Genomic DNA, 24,737 nt, shown 5'->3' with positions numbered 1-24,737 from the left:
GCAGACACACAGGTGTGGGGGAGTCATCACAATTGCGAGATGGGACTGGGTGAGCTTGGTCCGCAGGAGATCCTCACGCAGATGTGCAACCGCAGATGCAGTTATCCTTCTGCAGAATCGGAGTCTTGCCTGTTGACTTGGGACCGCATGTGCGGTCTTTGTTCGCGGAAGCGAAAGCACAGATACGCTTGGGGGTCTGTAGAAGCAGAATTTGCTGAGCCTTATGAAGCCGCATCTGCTAAGGTTTTTCCGCATATGCGTAGTCGCAGTAATGACCTATATTCCGCAGAAGCGGAAATCACTAGGCAGAAAAGGATAGAATCGAGGTTTTATTTCATTCTTCATCTTTTGACTTAAAGAGCTCGGTTTATTTTGAAGGAATTGATCGGGGTAAGTGATTCTAACTCGGATTTGGTTTTTATAGATGAGTCCATCGTTGTTTTTATCATTTAATTAGTGTTTTGAGTTGGAAAATAGGGGAAATTTGTGAAAACTTAATAGATTATATTTTGAGGATTTGAAGATCGATTTTAAGTCGGAATTGTGTAATTATAGTATAGTTCGACTCGTTATCGAATTGGTGTTCAGATTTCTTAAGTTTTGTCAGGTTTCGAGATGCGGGACCTAGGTTGACATTTTGAGTTGACCTTTTGATGTTCTTTAAATATTGTAACTTTATTATTCGAAATATTTTAATATGGTTTGTATTTATATTATAAAGTTATTTTGGCTAGATTCGAGTCGTTCGGAGTTAGATATTCGCAGAAAGGGCTTACTAGTGGATTGAGTTAGCATATTTTGATGTAAGTGTCTTGCCTAACTTTGTGTGGGGGAATTATCCCTAGGATTGGTGTTGTTTTGTGTAATTTTGGTACGTGAAGGCCGTGTACGCAAGGTGACAAGTGGGTACATGGGCTAAATGTCGTAATTGATCGGTGTAAGCTATGTAAATTCTTTTCATGTCTTTAATAGAATTGTCATAACATGTTACATTCATCGTCATTAATCTATCCTTACATGCTTTACTTCACATTGTTAATACTTTTCTCATCTCTTACTTGTTATTTGCTCTTACATGCTTAGTTGAGGTTACCGTTTCCTTATTGGCTTGTCAAATATTTAACTGTTGAGTTACCTTACATGAAGTTGTTATTTCTTGGAATGTCTTATTGTTGTGTTTTGATGTTGAAGTTGTAAAAGCCGTGATCACATTGAGACAAGGATTGTAAATTGTTGAAATACCATTCTTGTTGAGCTATTCACTTTCAGTTGTTATTGTTGAGACTCTTGTACACATTGTGGTTGAGCCATGGGCTATTTATTGTGGAAACATTGTTATTTTTGACTTCTTGGGCAAGTTGTAGTATTGGGAACTTGAGGTGTGATTTGTGATATGTTGTGATAATGATACGTATGTGGTGGTTTAAAAATATGGGTTGATACGCATGCGGTAAGATAAGGTGGACTTGATACGCGTGTTGCTAGTATGGGAACTAATTGAAGCCACACAGTGTGATATGGGCTAAATCGTGGGTAGCTATTTTGGGAAAATGATTTTTAGAACTAAATGTAAGGCTCCCGGAGTGATATAAGGAAAGAATATGATTTTGATTATGAAATGAGTCTACGAGGCGGTACCTCGGTAGTGATTCTTGTTGTTACCTTTCATTACATCATTTGTATTTTGTCTGCATCGTTTTCCTTGGTGTTCTTATTATATGTTTCTCCCGTGATGTCTTTATTGCCTTAATTTCAGTGTAGCTATTCTTGTTGTAGCTCTTCATTGTATCTTTTCCTTGTTTCCATTATTATACTATACCATACCTGTTCATCTTCTTTATTTATTCTAGTAGGTGTCTTGACCTGACCTCGTCACTACTCTACCGAAGTTATACTTGATACTTACTGGGTACCGTTATGGTGTACTCATACTACGCTTCTTCACATCTTTTTGTGCAGATCCAAGTACTTTATACCAGACTAGGTATCCGTGAGTTGAGCTTAGATCGAAGACTTCAAGGTATACCTGCAGGCGTTCGCAGGCCTCGGAGTTACCCTCTATCATAGTTTCTATTGCATACTCTTATTATAGATATTTTTGTATTAGGGATGCTTCCATATACTCATGCAGATCTTATGACTCGGTCTCACCAGATTTTGGACGTTAATTTCAGTTGTGTTTTGGAATTTTTTATGATAGCCGGTTGGTTAAATTGAAGTTCTTTTATTATTTCTGTTATTTCTTCATGTATGTTAGGCTTACCTAGTCTTAGAGATTAGGTTCCATCACGACATCCTACGGAGGGAGATTTGGATCATTACAAGTTGGTATCAGAGATCTAGGTTCATAGGTGTTACGAGTCATAAACAACTTTAGTAAAGCCTTGCAGATCAGTACAGAGACGTCTGTACTTATATCCAAGAGGCTATGGAACTGTTAGGAAACTTCACTTCTTTGATTCCTTAACAGCGAGTTTGTTGACTTCAAAATTCTGAATCTTTGTCTTTTCATTCTCTCACAGATGATGAGGACACACACCGCTAGATTCGATGATCAGGCACCTTCGCCCCCTACTAGATCCTCGAGAGATCAGGGCCGGGGCAGAGGCTGAGGAGGGGCACATGGTGCAGCCAGAGCACCTACCTGAGCTGCGACGGAGGAGCCATTAGTAGCTACAGTTCAGGAGCACCTACACAGAGCACCTGCACCCCCTGCTAGAGCCGTGAGAGGTCAGGGCTGGGGCAGAGGCAGAGGCAGAGGAGGGGCGCATGGTGCAGCCAGAGCTCCTACCCGACCTGAGGCGCCTGCTGCTACCCCTGCACTTCAGGAGACTCTCGCATAGTTCTTGAGCATGTTTGGTACTCTAGCTCATGCTGGGTTGATTCCACTTGCACCAGCCACATCTCAGGCTGGGGGAGGAGCTCAGACTCCCGCATCCCGTACCTAAAAGCAGCGGGTCCATGTTGACCAGGTCCCACATGTTATACCAGCACATCCAGTTGTTCTATTTCAGCCTGAGGTTAGGACAGCCGCATCTAAGGAGGAGCAGCTTAGACTTGAGAGGTACAAGAAGTACCACCCTCCTACTTTCAGCGGTCTAGCTACGGAGGACGTATAGGGTTTTCTAGAGAAGTGCCACCATATTCTCCGCACCATGTGTATAGTGGATACGAGCGAAGTTTCTTTTATTACATTCCAGTTGTCGGGACTGGCGTATTAGTGGTGGCGGGCTTACGAGGAGGGTAGCCCAGCCGATGCAGCTTCACTCATATGGATCAATTTTTAGAGATGTTCTTGAGAGAGTTTGTTCCCCAGAGCCTCTGGGATGCATGGCGCACGGAGTTTGAGCTGTTGTTCTAGGGTACTATGATAGTGTCAGAGTATGCTGTCAGATTCAGTGAGTTGCCCAGACATGCATCTGCCTTCGTTTTCACAGTCAGATAGTGAGTCCGTTGATTTATCGAGGGGCTCAACTATGGTATTAGATTTAGCATGGCTCGAGAGTTGGAGATATATACCCCATATCAGCATATGTTAGAGATTGCATAGAGATAGGAGAGTATGCGTGGCCGGGAGAGATAGGACAGGGAGACCAAAAGGCCTCGAGATTCTGGTGGATATAGTGGTGCATGTGCCCCAGTTGTAGCTTGTCATGGTAGAGGTTATGTGAGCCGTCCAGTTCAATCAGCCCTTTTAGCTTCCAGTGGTACTCCGGCTACTCTAAGGTCTCAGGTTGCCCAGGTCTCATATTGCCCATTATTCAGCTGCCACATCCTCCGAGAGCTTATTTCGAGTGTGGTGAAATTCGTATATGGTGAGGGATTGCCCAGACTAAAGAGGGGTGCACCTCCACCGACTTTTTAGGCTCCATATATTCCACTGGGTCCCCAGACTTCACAGGCCATGGTTACTGCTCCAGTTGCTAATCTACTTGCATAACTAACTATGGTTCGAGGTCAGGCGGGTATGGGTGTCCTTAGAGGGGGAGGCCAGGCCAGATGTTATGCTTTTTTGGGTAGGACAGAGGTGGTTGCATCAGACGCAGTTATCATAGGTATTGTTCCAATTTGTCATAGAGATGCATCAGTATTATTTGATCCAGGCTCCATTTATTCATATGTATCATCTTACTTTGCTCCATATTTGGGTATATCACGTGATTCTTTGAGTTCTCCTATTTATGTGTCCACACCTATAGGAGATTCTATTGTTGTTGACAATGTGTATCTGTCGTGTTTAGTTGTTATTTGTGAGTTGATCTATTGTTGCTCAGTATAGTAGACTTTGATGTTATTTTAGATATGGAATGGTTGTCACCCTATCATGCTATTCTTGATTGTCATGCCAAGACAGTGACATTCGCCATGCCAGGTCTACCACAATTAAAGTGGTGGGGTGCTTGGATTATGTTCCTAGTAGGGTTGTGTCCTTCCTTAAGGCACAACGGATGGTTGAGAAGGGGTGTGATACATACCTAGCCTTGTGAGAGATTTCAGTGTTGATACTCCTACTGTTGAGTCTGTTTCGGTAGTGAGAGACTTCCCAGATGTATTTTTGATAGATCTTCCGGGCATGCCGCCCGATAGGAATATCGATTTTGGTATTGATTTCGGTAGTGAGAGACTTCCCACCAGAGTTGAAGTAGTTAAAAGGAGCAGTATCAAGAGTTGTTTGATAAGGGTTTCATTCGGCCTAGTGTGTCACCTTGGGGTGCTCCGATTCTGTTTGTGAAGAAAAAAGATGGTTATATGCACATGTGTATTGATTATTGGCAGTTGAACAAGGTTACAGTGAAGAACATGTATCCATTGCCACTCATTGATGACTTATTTGATTATCTACAGAGTGTTAGAGTGTTCTTAAAGATTGATTTACAGTTAGGTTATCTTCTGCTAAAGATTCAGGATCCGGATATTCCGAAGACTGCTATTAGGACTCGATAGGGCCACTACGAGTTCCTTGTGATGTCATTTGGGCTGACCAACGCCCCATCATCATTCATTCACCTGATGAATAGTGTATTCCAGCCCTATCTTGATTCATTCATCATTGTGTTTATTGACGACATCTTGGTATACTCCCGCAGTTGGGAAGATCATGAGCAGCATTTGAGAATTGTGCTCTAGACCTTGAGAGAAAAGAAGTTGTATGCAAAAATTTCAAAGTGTGAATTTGGCTTGATTCGGTGGCATTTTTGTGTCATGTGGTGTTGAATGAGGGGATCAAAGTAGATCTGAAGAAGATTGAAGCAATGCAAAGTTGGCCCAGACCGTGTTTAGCCACTGAGATTCGAAGTTTTCTTGGTTTGGATGGGTATTACCGTCATTTAGTAGAGGGTTTCTCATCTATTGCTGCACCTATGACAGATTGACCCAGAAGGGTGCTCCTTTTAGATGGTCCGAAGAGTAATTTTAAAATCTCAAGACTGCTTTGACTATAGCCCCAGTGTTGGGGTTGCCTACGGGTTTGGGTTCTTACACTGTGTACTATGATGCGTGACGTGTTGGCCTTGGCACGGTGTTGATGCAAGACGGTAGGGTGATTGCCTACGCATCTAGAAAACTAAAGGTTCATGAGAAGAATTATCCTGTCCACGACTTGAAATTAGTAGCTATTGTTCATGCCTTGAAGATTTGGCGCATTATTTGTACTGTGTCCCCTGTGAGGTCTACACCGACCACCGGAGTCTACAACATCTGTTCAAACAAAAGGATCTTAACTTGAGGCAGCGAAGATGGTTAGAGTTGCTTAAGGACTATGATATCACTATTCTATATCATTCCGGGAAGGCCAATGTGATGGCCAATGACTTGAGTCGAAAGGCAGAGAGTTTGGGCAGTTTAAGCATATCTACCTGCAACTCAGAGTCCATTAGCATTGGATGTCCAGACCTTGGCCAACTAGTTTGCTAGATTGGATATCTCGGAGCCCAGCCGGATTCTGGCTTGCGTGGTTTCTTGGTCTTCTTTATATGATCACATCAAAGAGCATCAACATTGGTGACGGCTAATTTTGACCCTCCCTTTTAAAATTAATTTACTTATACTTAATAATTTACGGTAAATATTTTTGAAAGTATTTTCTATTAGTAAATACCTATTTCTACAAATTAATTAATTATTAGTTTTGAAATTAATCACCTAGCATTAGTATTATGTAATTACAAATATACTTACTATTTTAAGATTACTAAAAGAACTTTTATATATATACATCACATAGGCCTTACAATTAATTTGACAAATTACTCCTTAATTTCTAGTTAATTAGACAACTATGTTAATAGGTTAGAATTAAAGCTAAAAATGAAGTATTTATAATAATTAATTACAATATTTAGTAATGTAAGTAATAATTATAATTTTACTATATTTTGTTGAAAATTATTAAGCTTATTTAATTTAGTTATAAAAGGGATCAAAAGAGGCTAAAGGCTATAATTGCAATTCTCTATTAAAGACCACTTGGCCATTCCTTAAATCATCTCCAACCCAACACCCAAGCCCAATTCGAAAATATCCAGTCCAAAAAATCTCTCCCTTTCCACTTTGGCAATCCTTGCCATCACATTTGAGCCAATCACAACATGCCACATCGCCTTTTCCATCCCCTCACAAAAGAAACACAACTGATCAGAGCCGTCCATCTCCCAGATCAACGACTCTGAATATGTCTCCATTTCCCTTTTAATTTTAATAACCCCAGCAAGCTTAATCTTGGCCATTGAAACCAAGGGATCTAAGGACTCTCAAATTTTGCCATAAAACACGTTTAATCTCAAATTATCAGGACCGTTGATCTTAAAGATCAGCGGCCCATTTTTTATCTCTTAAGATTAACCTAGAAACAGTCTCCAATCTCTCAAACCCTAGAATCATTTCCTATTGACTCTGCCGCCTCTCTTTCCTTTTCCTCTCTAAACTCTCTAGACCTTCCATGAAGGAATCAACCACAGACCTTGCACAAATTTATGCAAGGTCACAAATCCTGACCTAGAATAATTCCTTATGCTTCCCTGTCCCTGATTCTCGTAGTCGCTTTCCCGTTTCATCATAGAGATTCAAATCTCGAGTCTTCTGACCCAAACACAAAGATGAAAACTAAAGTCTTCAGATTTCCTTATGCTGCGACAAAATTAGAGCATGCATGAACTCCTCGTGATGATTATTCTAAACCAGAGGTCAAATGCAATGACCTCTGGACCTCCGGTCTTTATCCGATGGATTCTTCACTTGTAACGGCTGTCGTGAACTAAGGTAAGAGTCTCATTCATTTTTCTCTCAGATTCACCAGATTTCACTCTGAGTTCCTCAATCTTGCTCACATCATCAGCTCATCGTCATCTTCCACTATCATTTTGAATTTTGTTGAACCCTAGAGACATTGAATGCAACTATAAAAGGAGACTTCAATGCTCTTACCAAAAAAGAACAACACCTAAGACGAACACAAAAGTAATGCTAAGATTTCATAAAAATTAGTGTTTTTTTACTGATTTCTGGTTTTCTCTTTTCGTTTTCGAGTGCTTTCACTGCTTCAAGCATGAAGCTTTGGGTTCTAGGCAATTAGAAGGAATCCTTGTTTTGTCTGCTGCCCTCGAGAAGGTCGGTGCACCTTCAACTTTTCTCTTTTAATCGCCTTATTCGAATATTATGAACATGTTGTTGTTTATTGTTAATTGTGTTCGTTTATGATGTTTGTCATTAATAGATGTTATTTCTAGTTCACGATAATATGTTGTTAATTTGTGGACATTGGTTATGCTTTTGAGTATCTTCAATTGGTGTTGACTGAGTTACTATGTGACCTTAATGGCTTTCATTCTGATTTCAAATAGTCTACATGATTAAGCTTTCCTTAATATGCTTCAAATGACCTCTCATGCTTGCCTAAGTTTTAGATTTTCTATTAATGATTCTGCTGTGATCTCTATCCCTACACATTGTTTCCTGCATTCTGTTATTTTGTAGTTGAGATTGTTGTTTGATAATTCTAACTAGGATAAACTTGAAAGTTCATAGTTTAATCCTTCACCATTTAACTGAAGCATGAGAAGTTTAAGTGTTTAAGTGCTCTCTTCTATATTTGTGTCTGTTAACTCTAAGAGCAGCATGTGAGTTATCACCATGACATTCTCATGTTCATATCTAACTGTTGGTTGCATCTATATGAAACAATCTTATTAAGGGGAACTCTTATGAATATCAGCAACCCTTCTGCATATATATTATGTTATCATGAAGTTGTCTTCCATAAAACAAGACATAGTCATTTTTGTTATAGTTGACTAATAACTGCTTTCAAGCTAAGTATAACTGTCTCATGCTTAGATGTAAATCTCAGTCTGTATAGCTGATTTAAACCTGTTTGGCACAATACTTTCCTTGTCTTTAATCCCCTTTATGACATTGCTGACTTTGTGAAGCTTACCCTGTCTTTGTAAGATCATAACCTCATTTAAATTATCTATGTGTAGTTGATGTAAAATGTTGTATGTACCCTTGTTTGTCTTCATAATCTCATACATTTTTTTGAAATTGCACTCAGTCCTCTCTTTCCCTGCTAATCTAAGCTGAATCTAATCTGTAAATCCTAAAAGAACTTCTTATTACTACTGCTTGGACATAATAGTTTACCTATTTAAGATTTGTGTTCTTATGAAGATGTGATTCTGCCAATCAATTACAAATGAAGTATAGTTGATAATATGTGATCCTATTAAGCACCTTTAGGGACTCTATGTTTGAATATGTAAACCTGTAGTCATACTAAGAGTCCTGATCATGTTCTGGTATCTTTAATAACACATGTCGAACCTGCTGATTATTACTATTTGTCTGAATCCTTGGTGATGCTTTTAAAAGTTCCAAGTAGTGTTGTCAGTCTATACATGTGCTTGTGGCAACACCTGAGCTAACTATTCCGTGGTTAGCCTACTAGGACAGAGGCATTCGTATTGCTGCATATCTGGACTGTATGCTCTTTATCTGTCCTTTCAGACTTGCTTAATATGTGTTTCATTCATTTAGTATTGTAAATGTAGTCATAAAATAAAGTTGTCTCTATGTCCTTATGTTATTCTGTCAAGGAACAAGTATACTTCCATGGTAGGGAGTATTATGGTAGTTGGTTTTCATTGAATGAGCCTCATTAGCACTTAAAACCATAGGGAAAACTGAGTCGTTAGTGGTAAGGGGTATTTGGGTGTACAGTTTAACTCTAGGTTGGGCTGCTCTCCCAGGCACAAGTATTGCCCTGGGCCTTGATACCCTTGGGAACTTTGAAGTGTCGGGGAATTCAAAGGGGGCATTGACCTTGAGCGGAACTCTCTCCTTAGCCATAAATCCATTGACACTTATTATTCTCTTTGGGTTTAGTGTTTAATGACAATGAAATATTTTCAACGTAAATTATCTACCATGTATAACCGCCACATTAGTATAAGTTTCTCATAGTATTTGAGTATTGATAGCTTGTTATATATTTTGCTCCAATCATTTATTTATGTGTTTCATGCATGATTGAACATACTGAATATGTATCTAATGACCTTCTCTTTATTTTGAACATGTACATTTGTTTGGGCCTGCTGAGTTCTTGAGGAACTCAGGCCCAAGTCCAGTAGTGCTGTATTCCTGGGAATTCGAAGTCAGCTGTCGCCATCTATATTACTGCTGGGCCTGCCTCTTTAAGGGCCAAATACCATAGTCCATTCTTTTCTCTCTAAACTCCTTTATTATTTACTACTTCGTTACCTTAGTCTTACTGCCTTGTCACATTTTGATGCATCCTTGTTGTTATTTTGTCTCACATGTATACAACAATTATATATTGGATTGAATGCTTTACTTTATACCTTAATTCATAAAAAAACTTAGGCAAGCCTTAAACAACATAGTATTAAAAAAAGTATTAGTTAGTAACCAAACCCACATTCGTTAATTGTAAGTTATTCCGCTATATTTTCGCTAACTTGTCTAAAATATTTTGAAGCCTAAAGCTTAGCAAAGGACGGCAGCTCCACTTTCAAAAAGGAAAAATCAGATTAGAAACAAAAGCTTTATCTTCAAAAGGGAAATCAAATAATTTTGAAAATATAAAGTATTGTCGCCCCAAAAGGATTTTCAAAAATGATTTTTCTTCAAAGTCTAAAAATCAAGGTATATCTTAGGCTTACTCCCATTGCACCTTTATCTCATTAGAACAATATACACCTCCATACTTAAGGAACAAGTGTTTAAATTTAGTTCTCCTTTTCACATACTTTCTTAAATACTAACATCCTATATCTCTTTCAAAAGATCTTTTCAAGTATATATGCACTAACATTCTTTTCCTCTATAAATTCATACCCCTTTAAAGCTACACCCTCCCTTTGTAAGAATTATGTCATAATATACGGTAAACCATATCTTTAGAACACTAGTTAAGGCATAGTATAAATAATTGATTCCAAATCTAGTTTAAGTCATATGGAGCTACCTCAGGTAGATTTTAAGGGGTGCCTAATACCTTTCCCTTAGAAGAACAAGAATCTTTACCCATAATCTCACCGGTTAGTAGACTAATAAAGAATATGACTTTGTAATTAAATCGGTACCCTAGTATACCTTTAAATATTAGGTGGCGACTATCTTTCATCAACAACATAGAAACCACAAGTTGAATATTGTTTTGACTAGTGCAAAATAGGGTGCAACAACATGGCAACTCTGCTGAGGATTTCACACTTAGGTTTTGACCTTAACAGACTTAGACTAGTTTGGCATTTAGATTTATCTGTACATTGCCTTAATTGTAGATATTATTGCAAGTACGTGCTTACCTGCCTTATTTACTCTTTATGCTTATGCTTATTGTTACTACCCTCTTGTCTGTTACTGCTTTATATACACTGTCATCATATTTCTTCCTATCGAGTCTCAGCCGTACACTATCACACACAATGGCACGCGAGGGTTGTCTTTTACACCCCTCCGAAACTTCTTTTCAAAACTCTCTAGTTTCAGAGAATGACTTTGTATGGTTAACTAACATAACTTATTGTAGCCTTCAGTCCAACTCAAAAGTAGAAAACACTTAACGACATGACTTTTGTGGAAAGAAAAACAAACCTGACAAGACACTTGAAGATCCGAAGCAAACACTTACAAAACATCTTTCTTTTACCTACTCATAAAATGAAAATCAACCAAATAATCCCTAAGATTAACCTAGTAATGGGAGCGTCACACAATTTGAAGTAATGGTGAATGAACATTCGCCGGGAACACATAGATGAGATTCGGACACACCTAGGGGCATTGATCGCTTTGCTGAATATCCGAGCAGACATGGTGCTCACTCGCTTGTTGATAGAGTTTTGGGATCAGGCTAAGGTGATGTTAATGTTTGCCGAGTGTGAGTTAGTACCGACATTGGAAGAAGTTACTAGTTTCATGGAGCTTCCGTTCAACGGAAGAAAGCTGATACCTCCAGTTACTATACCTGGTTACCGGATCATGGATGTTTTTGGCCTGGCCAACAGTAGCGGTCTCAAAAATATCGAGGACAGATGGGTGAGCCTTGACCAATCATTCGACAGATTTGGACACCGTGAAAGCTACAAGTGGTATTTGAAAAAGTTTCAATGCGACCAAGTGACGTGGGAGAGTCTCATGCCTATAACCTTCTCATTGGCACTATTGGGACTAATGGTCTTCCCGCAGAGAAGGGGTCGGATCAACATCAACCTATTACATATGGTTCTGGCGACCTTCCGTGGCATCCTTCAAGCTACTTTGGTTCCAATGGTGTTAACTGAGATGCTGAGGGCTTTGTCCGCATGTGCACGAAGGAATGATTTCTTTAAGGGTTGTAACTTGCTACTTCAGATCTAGGCTACTGAACATTTATTCCAGCGAGAGGCCACCAATGACTACTTTGTGGTTATCAACAACATGATCTGCAGCCACAACGAGAGGATGAGATATTAGGACTCCCCACATGGGCAAGAAGAGTGGAGGGAAATGCTGACCAATCTGAGTGGAGAATGGATCAACTGGAAGCTATCATGGTTAGGTGGAAGAACAATCTTAAGGACTCCTTAGAAATACTTCATTAAGCTGATCAGACTGGAAGGTATTCAACCATATTCACCTCTGCAGGTTCTCAGAAAGTTCGACATGATCCAAGATGTGCCTCTGTGGACAAAGACAACGCTATACGAGGGTGAGTACAACAGACAGATTCCAATCCCCAGGATAAAAAGGCTCCAAGAAGAGTGGAATGAACTGGTCAGAATGCCAATGGGTCAAAACTCGTGGTGCACTCCTGAGTATTATGTCTGGATTAACGAGGAAGACGAGCTAGCCGGGCCAAGTAGAGAGGGTATTGTCACGACCCAAACTGTAGGGCCGTGACAGGCACTCGATGCCTACATCAACCGAGTACCAATGTAACGTATCATTCTTATCATACTATCATCATAAGTAAGTGGGCCAGAATGGGAGTCATGAGATAAATAGAGTAAACACGATGGAATACCTGACATAGAATGACCTAACCTAACATAAAAACTTATACACGTGACATACGGGCCTATAAGGCCAACATGATCATTTATAAACTCAAAACATAGGCCGACAAGGCCATACAAGTATCCGTACACACGACATCTATCTAGATGCCTCTAAGAATACATAATTTTCATAAAAGTCGGGACAGAGCCCCGCCATACCAATCAATACATGTCCTAATCATACTGACCAAATAGTAACTTCCAAGAAAATAGAGCGCACCAACATCTTCCGCTGAGCTGATAGCCTACTTGGAGGCCTCTCAACCTGTCTATCGGGACCTGCAGGCATGAAACGCACCGTCCCCAAGCAAAGGGACGTCAGTACAAATAATATACCGAGTATGTAAGGAATGAAAATCAGTAAATAATTGACATGAGAGAAACATGGAGTAAAAGACTCAACATGTAAGTCTGAATAACTCTGTGAATCAATAATATTTACAATGCCATGCATATGCGTTTAAATGACATACCATGCTTAGGTATATGCGTTCATAACATCATCAAGCCTTTGAGGGCACCCCTTCATATAATTTCGGCCACTGTGGGCAAATCATCAACGTATACCAGCTGATCAGGTGGTGGTGCGTATATAACGTCGTAACCTTTTCTCATATCCCATATACATATAATATACATATATACGCGTATATAATGCCATCTGGTCATGGGTCAATGTAAATGAATGCAATGCATGAGAAGTACATCAATACAATCTCTCAGAATATAATAAGACCATTATGCCTTTGATTAATATCGTGAAATAAACTTTATCAACTTACGTATCTTCTGAGACCCATGAACAGATGATAGAATAATAAGACACATGGGGAATCACGAATATAGACACCCGTAGTATTTCTATGAATATAATCATTTATGAAAGTTGTGTATTTTGCTCATTTCATTTGTATCATTTGGATCATGCCAAAAATAAAGAAGGGATAGCCTTAACATACCTTTGCACTCTTCTCTCCTATTCTCAACCAAGCTCAATATGCTCTTCTTACGTCTACAATGAGTAACCCGACTTTGTCGTCATCATATAAGCATTGTAACTCTCATATTTCAAAACCAATATTCTACAAGAAAACGGACAACACCTCCACTATTTTTACTACATCCCATAAGTTACTAAAAGTCACCAAACAGCCCAAACAACAACAATATAATTCACAATAAGCTCTCTGATTACTTCAACAACCATTTTGAGCGGCAAGTTCGATTTACAATTAACAAAAAATATAATTTAATTCAATTCATTTTCCATGAATTTGCCTACAACTTGTATAACATCATACTTATGCTTACCATATCATTTTCATCTCAAAACATCTTAAGAATAATCTTCAAAAATAGTCCACAGGCCTAACACCTTAACCTTTATCGTCAACCTCTTGTTTTTCATGTTATCTTCTTCAATCCACTGAATTACCACATAGATAAGCTTAACAACAATAACCACAACATAATCCCACTATTTATAACAATTTCCAGCCACAACCAACCGTACATATAGCCTCAACACAGCCCACAAAAAAAAGGATAACGATTCCTTATGCCATGTCAATTATTATCTTGAAGATTTTAACTCAAACAACTCAAACAACACATGATTAACCTTAAGAACGACCAAGAACATGATTTACATACCTTAGGCAGTAGATTCAACTTGAAATTTCAGCCATAACAACATAAATATAGCCTTAAAACAACCCAACAAAAGATAACAACAACTCTTCCCCTTTCAAGTGTTATCTTGTAATCTTCATCCAATAACTTAACCAACATATAGATAATATTAATCCCAAGAAATAGGGTGTTATACATACCTTAAAGGCCAACTTTCTACTTGTATCCATGAACAACTTCTTCCACGCCTTAATCATAATCACTGGGAAACAAGTATATGAGTTACGCACTTATAAGAAACTTGAAGTTCAATTGCCTTCTTCGTGAATTTGAGCAATCAAACTGTGAGAAAAGGAAATAGTTTTGCTTTGCTGCCGAAAATATTCTCAAGCATAATGCACTTTACAATTTAATGAGTTCTACTAATATTATAGTAGTAGTAGTACTAGAGAAAAGGAACTAGTTTTACTTTATTTCCAAAAGTGTCATGAAACCGTGGAACTTTGGGTTTCTGTAATCATCACATGTGTTACACTTTTGATTAAATATGTTGTCAAGCATCCAACTAGCTAACATAAGAGAACCTCTTTTAGGTGTATCGTGGGGTCCACCCCACTTATAACTTCCATGCTTAGAAAGTATTCTTATCCCAAAATGTGACACCACCGTATCATTCACACATATTAGTCACACTTTACTTTTGTTGTCATGGTCCCACGGGGACAAAACAATTCATAGACTTATCCACTTAAATCAATAATTAACCAATTACTCACATAATTAAGAATTATCCTAAATTACTTAAAATGCTACTCATTTTTAACATATCTCATACACCTTACTATCATAGTCATGTGGTACCTTGTATGGCACTAATCCATAAATGTTGGGTATTATAGCTCAGACTGTATTTTATCCCAAATTGACAACATTCAACGAAACTCATTTTCTTTGATTCGCTTACCCTCTCACCTTTACGAATTTACTAATTACTTGTTTGAAATAGCGTAATACTTATAACCTCAAAATAACCTTTTCTTGAACTGATATCAATTTATGACAAATCCAACGTATAATACTACGGGGTGTAAAATAGTTGTAATACTACGGAGTGTAACAGGTATAGCCTGGCTAGAGGACGCAATGGCTGCTTTGTAAATTTACCATAAGATCCTGCCACATTACCTTGTGACTATTTCGATGCATCGTTAAGTGGTCCTAGGATCCGTCGATCATATGTTGCCACCTGCTGAAGACGATGACCGGGTAGTGGAGTGCATCCAAATAGAGTCTAGCATAGAGCCAGAAGAAGATCCGGAGGAGGGTTTAGAGTTCAACGATGACGAGGAGGAGTTTGAAGAAGACCCGGAGGAGGATCCAGAAGAAGAGCCAGAGGAAGAAGAGGAGATGCGAAACGACTCCGAGGATGGTTATTAGATTTGGTTTATTTCACCTTCTTTCCCTCTTTGTACCCTTATTCCTAGTTTTCTTTTACTTCCCAAAAGGGAAAGTTGCCCAAGCCTATGCCGTTCTATGAAATAGTGATGTAATCTTTGTTCCCACTTATATTAGTTCAAATTATCAATGAAAACAAACTTGCTTCGGATGTAAATGTGTCAAGTCTAAATGTTTGTCAAACATCTGCGATTTAGGCCTACCTCCGGCAATGAGAGATCCCCATGAATTCTAGGGAACGCGCTAGCCTTAATGCAAAAATTAATTGCTATATGTGATTTCCTGCTTGTATAAATGAAGAAACTCACTCCTGTTTCTTTTTCTTTTTCTTTATTCTTATTTTATCTTTTGCTTCATTATTACCCCCAAAAGAAAAAGAAAGTTGGTTTGTGTCGACTGAAACTGGCGGAACCATCGTACAATCTAAGTTCAAAGGGAAAGATGTCAACTACAGAAATCTCGACTAAGCATGCTCCGGTCATAACCGACAGCCCGGGGCGATCGGTGGGAGAAAGACAATACCAGGAATGATGAACACGTGGCCACAATGGCCCAGGAAATGGAGGCTCTTAGGGAGGAAGTACAATATATCAGGGAACTAGCACATCTGGTCGTGACAACGCTTCCTCAACCACCACAATTTCCTTCTTTGGATTCAATTTCTGACCAATTTCCTTCCACATCGCGCCAAAACAACAATACCCCAACTTTAATTCCTACCACTCAAGTCATACCTCCAATAACCTCCGCGAACCCACCAAATCCCCCTATCCACACTCCCTACGTACCACAGTACGTTTAGACACCACAAAACCCGCCTATCACTACCAATGCAACTCACACCCCTCCTTGTCACATAGTCATTTTTACCACTAACCAGCACATACCGCCACCCATGAGCGGTATGTTCCCCTTATATATGTCATTTCTGAGCCTACCTTTATAGCGGCTGTCACGGTCAGGGTGCCTTATGAGATTGACTAACACATCGGGATGTAAGGGGATGCCAGGCGTAAGGAAGAGGATTCAGTATCTGTGCAGCTGCAAATCTTGAGAAAACAAATGAATAACCTCCAAGTTCCATGAGGAAGTGAAAGTTTGGACTATGAGGATCTGTGTGTTCATCCGGATGTAGATATGCCAGCATGGTATAAACCCCCAAAGTTTGATATCTTCGATGGGATGGGTGCTCCCCATGTGCACTTGAGGGCATATTATGATAAGTTAGTCGGAGTGGGGAGGAATGAGAAGCTAAGGATGAAGTTATTTATAAGGAGCCTGACGAAAGAAGCACTCAACTGGTATACTCGACAGGATTCGTGAAATTGGAGAACTTGGCAAGATATGGCAGAGGACTTCATGAATCGCTTTCGATTCATTACAAATATCACCCCCGATAGGTTCGCACTGGTGAACCTGCAGAAAAAACCATCCGACATTCCAAGAATATGCACGTCGGTGGAGGTCAGAGGTCGCCGGGGCAAAACCTTCGCTGGATGACAGTGAATTAACCAAGTATTTTATTAGAGCCCAGGAAGGGATATACTTTGAAAAGATGATGGGAATGACGGGACAGAAATTCCCTGAGCTGGTCAAGATGTGAGATTTCATAGAAGAGGGCATAAAATCTAGTAAAGTACAATCCATGGAAGCACTGCAAGCGGCTAGCAAGGCCATCCAATCAGGGTCAATCAGTGGCGGAAAGAAGAAGAAAGATGAGGTCTCAGAAGTCGTCCCTTACTATTAACCTAACCCACATCACGAAAACACTTCCTATTCCCTAGACAACCATTCACCACCACTCACTTATGCTCATGTCTATAACATCCAACCATATTGTCATCCTCAACCATAATACAACCCTCCTTGAGCCAAAACAACCCGAACCTACAACGACCAAATGCTCATGTCCAAACCACTACTCACCAAAACTGACCCGCTTATGCACCACGCCCTCGTCCCAACTTTGAAGAGAGTGGTCCTAGAAATTATACCCCGATTGCTGAGCCTCTAGCCCAATTATTCGAAAGTTTGAGAAGAGCAGGATTGATAAATCTAATTGAAGGAAGGGTTCCTGAGTATCCCTCCAAGTATTTTGATGTAACTAAAAGGTGCGTGTACAATTCAATGTGGCTGGTCATGATACTGAAGATTGTTTTAAGCTGAAAAATGAGATTGAAACACTGATCAAGAGTGGAGCCATTCAGTGCACTCCGGGTCTGCCCAATGTTAATCGCAATCCGCTGCCAAATCACCAAAACCAGGGAGTTAACATGATCATATTGGACGAAGAATATGACCTAAAGGGAACGATTATCACTATAGGAAATGCAGAAGCCGCCATGGTCCCTCCTCAAAGGGCTCCAATAATTACAGTACAAGTGAGACCTACAGTGACAGTTCAGACTTATCAGCGACAACCTGTCAATGCTATAGGAGACGAAGAAAGTCGGGAATAAAAAATCGTCCCATGGACGTACCAGCAGAAGGGGAAGGCCAAAATGACAGAATCTGACGTAGCCCATTATATGACTAGGTCTGGGATATGCTACGCTCCTGAAGATGTCAATCGAGGGAACTTGGAAAGAGAGAAAATTCAAAGAAGGAACATAACAAACCCAGAAGCTGCCTAGTTCTGGAAGAGAGTGTCGACCAAAGAGTTCTCCATGGAGGAGCAGTTGAAGAAAACCCCAACACAAATATCAATCATGAATTTGTTAATGAGCTCCGACAGTCATAAGGATATCCTGTTGAAAGTACTAAGTGGGGTAAGTGTACCAAGAAACACTACCAGTGAGGTATTGGCTGCGACAATCGGGAAAATGGTCGAGGCAAATATGATCACTTTCATAAGAGACGAACTTCCTTCGAAGGCTCAGGTCACAACAAAGCTCTTCATATCACAGTCAAATGTGGGGACAAAGTGGTGTCCCGGGTGTTGGTCGATAAAGGGTCAGGAGTCAATATATGTCTCTCTCCACCTTACATGAGTTAGGAATTCATTTGAGGGAAGTCAAGGAAAGCCACGTGAGGGTGAGGGCCTTTGACAATTCGCAAAAAGATGTTATTGGAGAATTTATTTGGCCTTGCAGATTGGGCCAGTCAAATTTCCCATATTGTTTCAAGTAATGGACATCTCTTCTTCCTACAACTTGCTATTGTGAAGGCCCTGGATACACATGGTAGGGGTTGTCCCTTTCACTTTACACCAGTACATGAAATTTTAGTGGGGATGTCAGGAAATCATGGTCCACGTCGAGTGGGGTCACTCTGCTTATTTGGAGCATGTTGTCCTATACATTGAAGGGTTAGACGAAGTTGCTTTCCATGCAGTGGAAATTATGTAGATTACCAAAATGGAAGAGACTGAACAAAATTTTGAAATGCAGTCGTCGTATAGATCCAAGATGGCTATGAGGGAGATAATAAAATTTGGATACAAGCCAGGAACAGGGTTGTGAGCCAGGTCGGACGGGATCACAGAGCAAATTGAACCTAACGGGCAGAAAGGAAGGGCTGGCATAGGATATCAGCCTCCAAAGGGGAAATCTCATACCGGTAGCTCTGGGAAAAAAGGTTTTTGTGCTAGATCATGTTTCAAGTCCGGGTCAGAATTCAGTGCTAGAAGATGATATCATCAACGGGATGGGAAAGCTGTTCGCAAATATAATTAAAGAATATTATGAAGGTACTGACATCAAGACACCGAGTATCAAGGATGCCGAACCAGGGGAAGAGCTGTGGAATTGGATCGCCAGTCCATCTTTGGTTCGCCTGGAGTCTTGATAGTATGGAACTATAAAAGTTTTCTTTTGAAAAGCGCACGGTCAATTTAGGCCTGCACCGTGTCTGTACCTTTTTGTCATTTGCCTCTTTTGAAAGCTTAAGACGTTCCTCTTTTAATGAAATAAAAATAATCATTTTCTCAAATATTGCAACTTTGTTTACCGCTTCATTTATACTTAATTTTTCTTTTTAGTAATCAAAATGCTAAAAATCCATGTTCCGCGATTGTGACATGTAATGAAACCGTCGAGCGCAACGACCCAGATTACGAGGAGTATGACGAGAGTATGATGCCAGATAATCTCCCGCAGGAAATTGAACAGCTGGAGAGTCAAAAAAATCCCAACCTCGAAGAAATGGAAGTGGTCAATCTTGTAAGTGAAGAAGACATTAAAGAAACCAGAATCAACATTCATCTAGAAGCCAAGCAAAATGAAAAACTAGTTGAGCTCCTCCGACAGTACATCGATGTGCTCGCATGGTCATATGATGATATGCCAGGATTAAGCACTGAAATTGTCTCGCATCAATTGCCCACCGATCCTACCAGACTACCGGTCAACCAAAAACCCAGGAAATTCAAACCCAATTTAAATTAGAGGATAAAGGAAGAAGTGACCAAGCAGATAGAGGCGAATGTGGTAAGGGTCACCAATTATCCCAGTTGGTTGGCAAATGTCGTCCTAATATACAAGAAAGACGGAAAGATCAAAATATGCATGGATTACCGAGATCTCAACATAGCTAGTCCAAAGGACGATTTCCCTATGCCAAATATCCACATCCTCATCGATAATTGCGCGAAGCATGAACTATAGTCGTTTGTGGACTATTTCGTTTGGTATCACCAAATCTTGATGCTTGAGGAAGATGCAGAGAAGACAGCATTCACCATACCTTGGGAGTTTACTGCTATAGAGTCATGCCATTCGGTCTTAAGAACGTCGACATCACCTACATAAGGACCATGACGACCCTTTTCCACGATATGATTCATAAGGAGATTGAAGTGTATGTAGATGACGTCATCATAAAGTCTTGAAAGAATTCAAAGCACTTGGATAATTTGAGGCAATATTTTGAATGCCTATGAAGGTATAGTTTGAAATTGAACCCGACAAAATGCGCGTTCGGAGTCCCTGCTGGAAATTTGGTGGGCTTCATTGTAAGCAGGAAGAGGATAGAACTGGACCCATCAAAAAGCAAGGCCATTCAGGAATTGCCACAACTAAAAAGTAAGAAAGATGTAATGAGTTTTCTAGGTATAATAAATTTCATCAGTCGCTTCATAGACCAGTCCACGATAATCTGTGTACCCACTTTCAAGTTGCAGAAAAAGGATGCTGCCACAGAATGAATAGAAGAGTTCCAAAAAGCCTTCGACAGAGTCAAAGAATATCTGTCAAATCCACTAGTGCTGGTCCCCCCGAACCCGGTAAGCCATTGTTACTTTGTTTGTCAGTCTTGGATAACCATTTCGGCTGTGTGTTGGGACATCACGACGAGACTGGGAGAAAGTAGCAAGTCATCTACTACTTATGTAAGAAGCTCACGCCATGCAAGGCCAAGTATACTTTAATAGAACACACTTGTTGCACTTTGACTTGAATTGCCCAGAAACTAAGGCATTATATGTCAGAATACACTACGCATCTGATATCTCGGCTCGACCAGATCAAGTACATCATCCAGAAGCCGATGCCTACCGAAAATCTAGCTAAAGGGTAAATCCTCCTCAGCAAATTTGACATTGTGTACATAACTCAAAAGGCTATCAAAAGTCAAACTTTAGCCAACCACCTCACAGAAAATCCGGTGGATGGGGATTACGAGACAGTTACTACGTATTTTCCCGATGAGGAAGTATTATTTGCTGGAGAAGATATTGCAGAATCATAACCTGGATGGAGAATATTTTTCGATGGAGCGGCAAACTTCAAAGAAGTCGGAATTGGGGAAGTCCTAATTTCGAAATCTGGACAACACTATCAAGCATAGGCAAATACAAGATTCCCTTGCACCAATAATATGGCTGAATACGAAGTGTGCATCCTTGGGATCAGAATGGCAGTCGAAATGAACGTCAAAGAACTTTTGGTCATAGGAGATTCCGATATATTGATACACCAAGTCCAAGGGGAATGGTCCAACAAGAATTTAAAGATACTTCCGTACCTGCACTGCATGAAGGATCTATGCAAGAAGTTCACGAAGATTGAGTTCAACCACGTACTTAGGATTCAGAACGAGTTCGTCGACGCCCTTGCAACCCTATCATCTATGATTCAACATCTAGACAAGAACTACATCGACCCTATCGAGGTAGAGATCAGGGATCAACATGACTATTGCTTCAATATAGATGGAGAACCAGATGGTAAACCATGGTATCACAATATCAAGAAATTCCATGCAACCAGAGAATACCCGGAGAATGCTACTAATGGTCAAAAGTGAGCCCTTAGGAGGCTAGGAAACCACATTTTCCTCAACAGGGAAGTCCTGTACAGGAGGATCCTAGATTTAGATTTGTTGAGATGTGTAGACATTTCCGAGACAACCAGGTTATTGGAAGAAATACATGCAGGAACGTGCATACCTCACATAAATGGGTTCACATTAGTCAAGAAGATCTTGAGATCTTGAGGACCCTAGATTTAGGTTAGTTGAGATGTGTAGACATTGTAGAGGCAACCACTTTATTGGAAGAAATACATGCAGGAACGTGCGGACCTCACATAAATGGGTTCACATTAGCCAAGAAGATCTTGAGAGCTGGATACCTTTGCATGACTATGGAAAGCGACGGTATCCTCTACGTACAGAAATGTCACCAGTTCCAGATTCATGGGGATTTTATTCGGGTTCCTCCAAATGAGTTAAACGTAAGGGGTTCACCCTGGCCGTTCGACGCTTGGGGCATGGATTTGATTGGACCTATAGAGCCTTCCGCATCAAACTAGCATCGCTTCATCTTGGTAGCTATTGACTATTTCAGTAAATGGGTCGAAGCGTCTATTTACAAGGCCGTCACAAAGAAAGTAGTAGCAGATTTTGTCCGGAGTCCATCATCACCGACAATGCCACTAACCTTAACAGTGACCTCATGAGAGAAATCTGCGAGAAGTTTAGAATCGTCTACCGCAATTCCATGGCCTACAAACCACAAATGAATGGGGCAGTCAAGGCAGCCAACAAGAATATCAAGAGGATTCAGTGCAATATAGTGGACATTCACAGACAATGGCACAAGAAACTATATTTTGCTTTACTGGGTTATCGGACAACCATGAGAACATCCATTGGGGCAACGTCGTACATGTTGATATACAGAACTGAAGTTGTAATACCCGTAGAGGTCGAAATACCATCTTTAAGGGTGATTCAAGAGGCGAAATTGGACGACACAAAGTGGATACGGGTCAGGCAGGAACAACTTATGCTCATTGACGAGAAGAGAATGGATGCAATATTCCATGGTAAGTTATATTAGAACAGGATGGACAATGCATTTAATAAGAGAGGGAAGCCTCGCCAGTTCGCACCGGGGCAGTTGGTCTTGAAGAAAATCTTTCCCCACCAAGAAGAAGCCAAAGGAAAGTTCTCACCAAACTGTCGGTTGGAGCTCTAATATTCACGGAAATAGGGGGAAGAATCAACACAAAGTCCATCAACTCAGACGCAATCAAGAGATACTACGTTTGAAGACAAATCGAGTTGGGTTTTAATGTAACAGAACTACGTTCAACCTGACTTCCCACGGAGGGATACGTAGGCAACCCTCTTAGGGTTCGGTTTCTCTTCCCCCTTCTCTTTTGTAATAAAAAAAACTAATTATCACTTTTGTATATTTCTCCGGAACTATGCCGACTTGATTTCCCTAAAAAGGAATACGTAGGCAATCCTCATCGAATTCATTTGTCTTTTATAATTGAACTACGTTCTGGCCTGATTCCATTTGGATACGTAGACAGTCTGTCTCAGAGTCGGCCATTTTCATTCTTAATCTCATCATTTTGCATCTATTGTAATTGAACTACGTCTTGACTTGATTCCATTTGGATACGTAGGCTGCCTGAGTCATGCTCGCTCATCTTCATCATATTTTATCATGATCCATGAACAACGTTCGGACCTGATTCCATTTTGGATACGTAGGCAACCTGAAAGGGTTCGGTCATAACCTTAGGAAAACCTTTGTAATGCATTAGCTCGAATTAGGATGCAGTCGCAACGGCGAGCAGTCACGTTGTAAGAAGCATCATGGAAGATCAACACTAATAGGATAAAGTTTTCAAGAAAATATGTTCGCGTGTGGAGAGATTTTCATAACATGTCATACTCCGAAACGACGGCATATTACTTATAAACAATGTATTTTCGAAATGTTTTCTGAAAATATAGTAATTTGTTCCACCTACCGAACTTCGCAGTGCAACCATGTCAAAGGCTGGGGCAAACCAACACTGTGGTTGACACAAACCAACTTCCCCGCCCCCACAAAGAATTTTTCTTTGAGTGCAGGGTTAACAGGGAGTAAGGAAGCATTAAGACCACACTGGGAAAATGATGGATCCGCCACTTGCCTAAGATTATCTCTCTTTCTCCTTTACTTGAATTCTTCTAGTACAACTACAGCTAATATTTGAATCCTTTGCACCTCGGAGTCAGATTGCTGATACGCAAAAAATATGTACATAGCAAACCGCCTGCTCAACTAATCGGAGCACCTTGTACAAACAAGTCATCGGCTTCACTGATTGAAGTCCTGTATATAGCAAACCGTTAGCTCAATCGATCGGAGCACCCTGTACAAATTGAACGTCAGTTTCGCCAATCGCAGCCTTGTATATAGCAAATTGTTTATCTCGCCAATAGAACAATCCGCATCGCCGCTCGATCGCAACAGATGCCAGAATATACAGTCACAAACCTCGTCACCGACGTTCTGCCAACCGATGGCCGCAACTTAGCTTCGCAGTCAAGAGTATCTCTTGGGCATGCTTTTATTTCATTTGCTAGTACTTTGATTCTTTTGATGTTTTGCTCATAAAATTCAGGCATGATTACGGTTTTAATCAATCACTCCCAAGAGGAGATTACATTTCAGTGCAAAGCTCTCACAACAAGCGGAGACGCACTCTACAAATCAAGCTCTCACAACAAGCGGAGAAATTTCTCAGTGCAATGCCCTCCCAACAAGAGAAGATGCACTCTATAGATAAAGCTCTCCCAACAAGCAGAGACAATTTTCAAATGCTCCGCCGGTTGCAGAACCGTACACAACCTGGCTAACAAATTGAG

At 40.2% G+C, this 24,737-nt stretch overlaps 1 protein-coding gene across 1 annotated transcript; it reads left to right on the top strand.

The window, feature by feature from the left end:
* The first annotated feature begins 21,461 nt into the window (after positions 1 to 21,461).
* Positions 21,462 to 21,890, top strand: LOC138897542 (uncharacterized). Its single transcript, XM_070183521.1, has one exon. The coding sequence runs from the start codon at positions 21,462 to 21,464 to the stop codon at positions 21,888 to 21,890; it is 429 nt and encodes a 142-aa protein (XP_070039622.1).
* The last annotated feature ends 2,847 nt before the right edge of the window (positions 21,891 to 24,737 follow it).

Source organism: Nicotiana tomentosiformis, chromosome 8 (assembly GCF_000390325.3).
Source record: "Nicotiana tomentosiformis chromosome 8, ASM39032v3, whole genome shotgun sequence".
Classification (NCBI taxonomy): domain Eukaryota; kingdom Viridiplantae; phylum Streptophyta; class Magnoliopsida; order Solanales; family Solanaceae; genus Nicotiana; species Nicotiana tomentosiformis.
This window is presented reverse-complemented; position numbering and strand designations above follow the sequence as displayed.

Coding starts and splice junctions, on each gene's coding strand:
- LOC138897542 (XM_070183521.1), top strand. CDS start 21,462: ATGGCTGAATACGAAGTGTGCATCCTTGGGATCAGAATGGCAGTCGAA.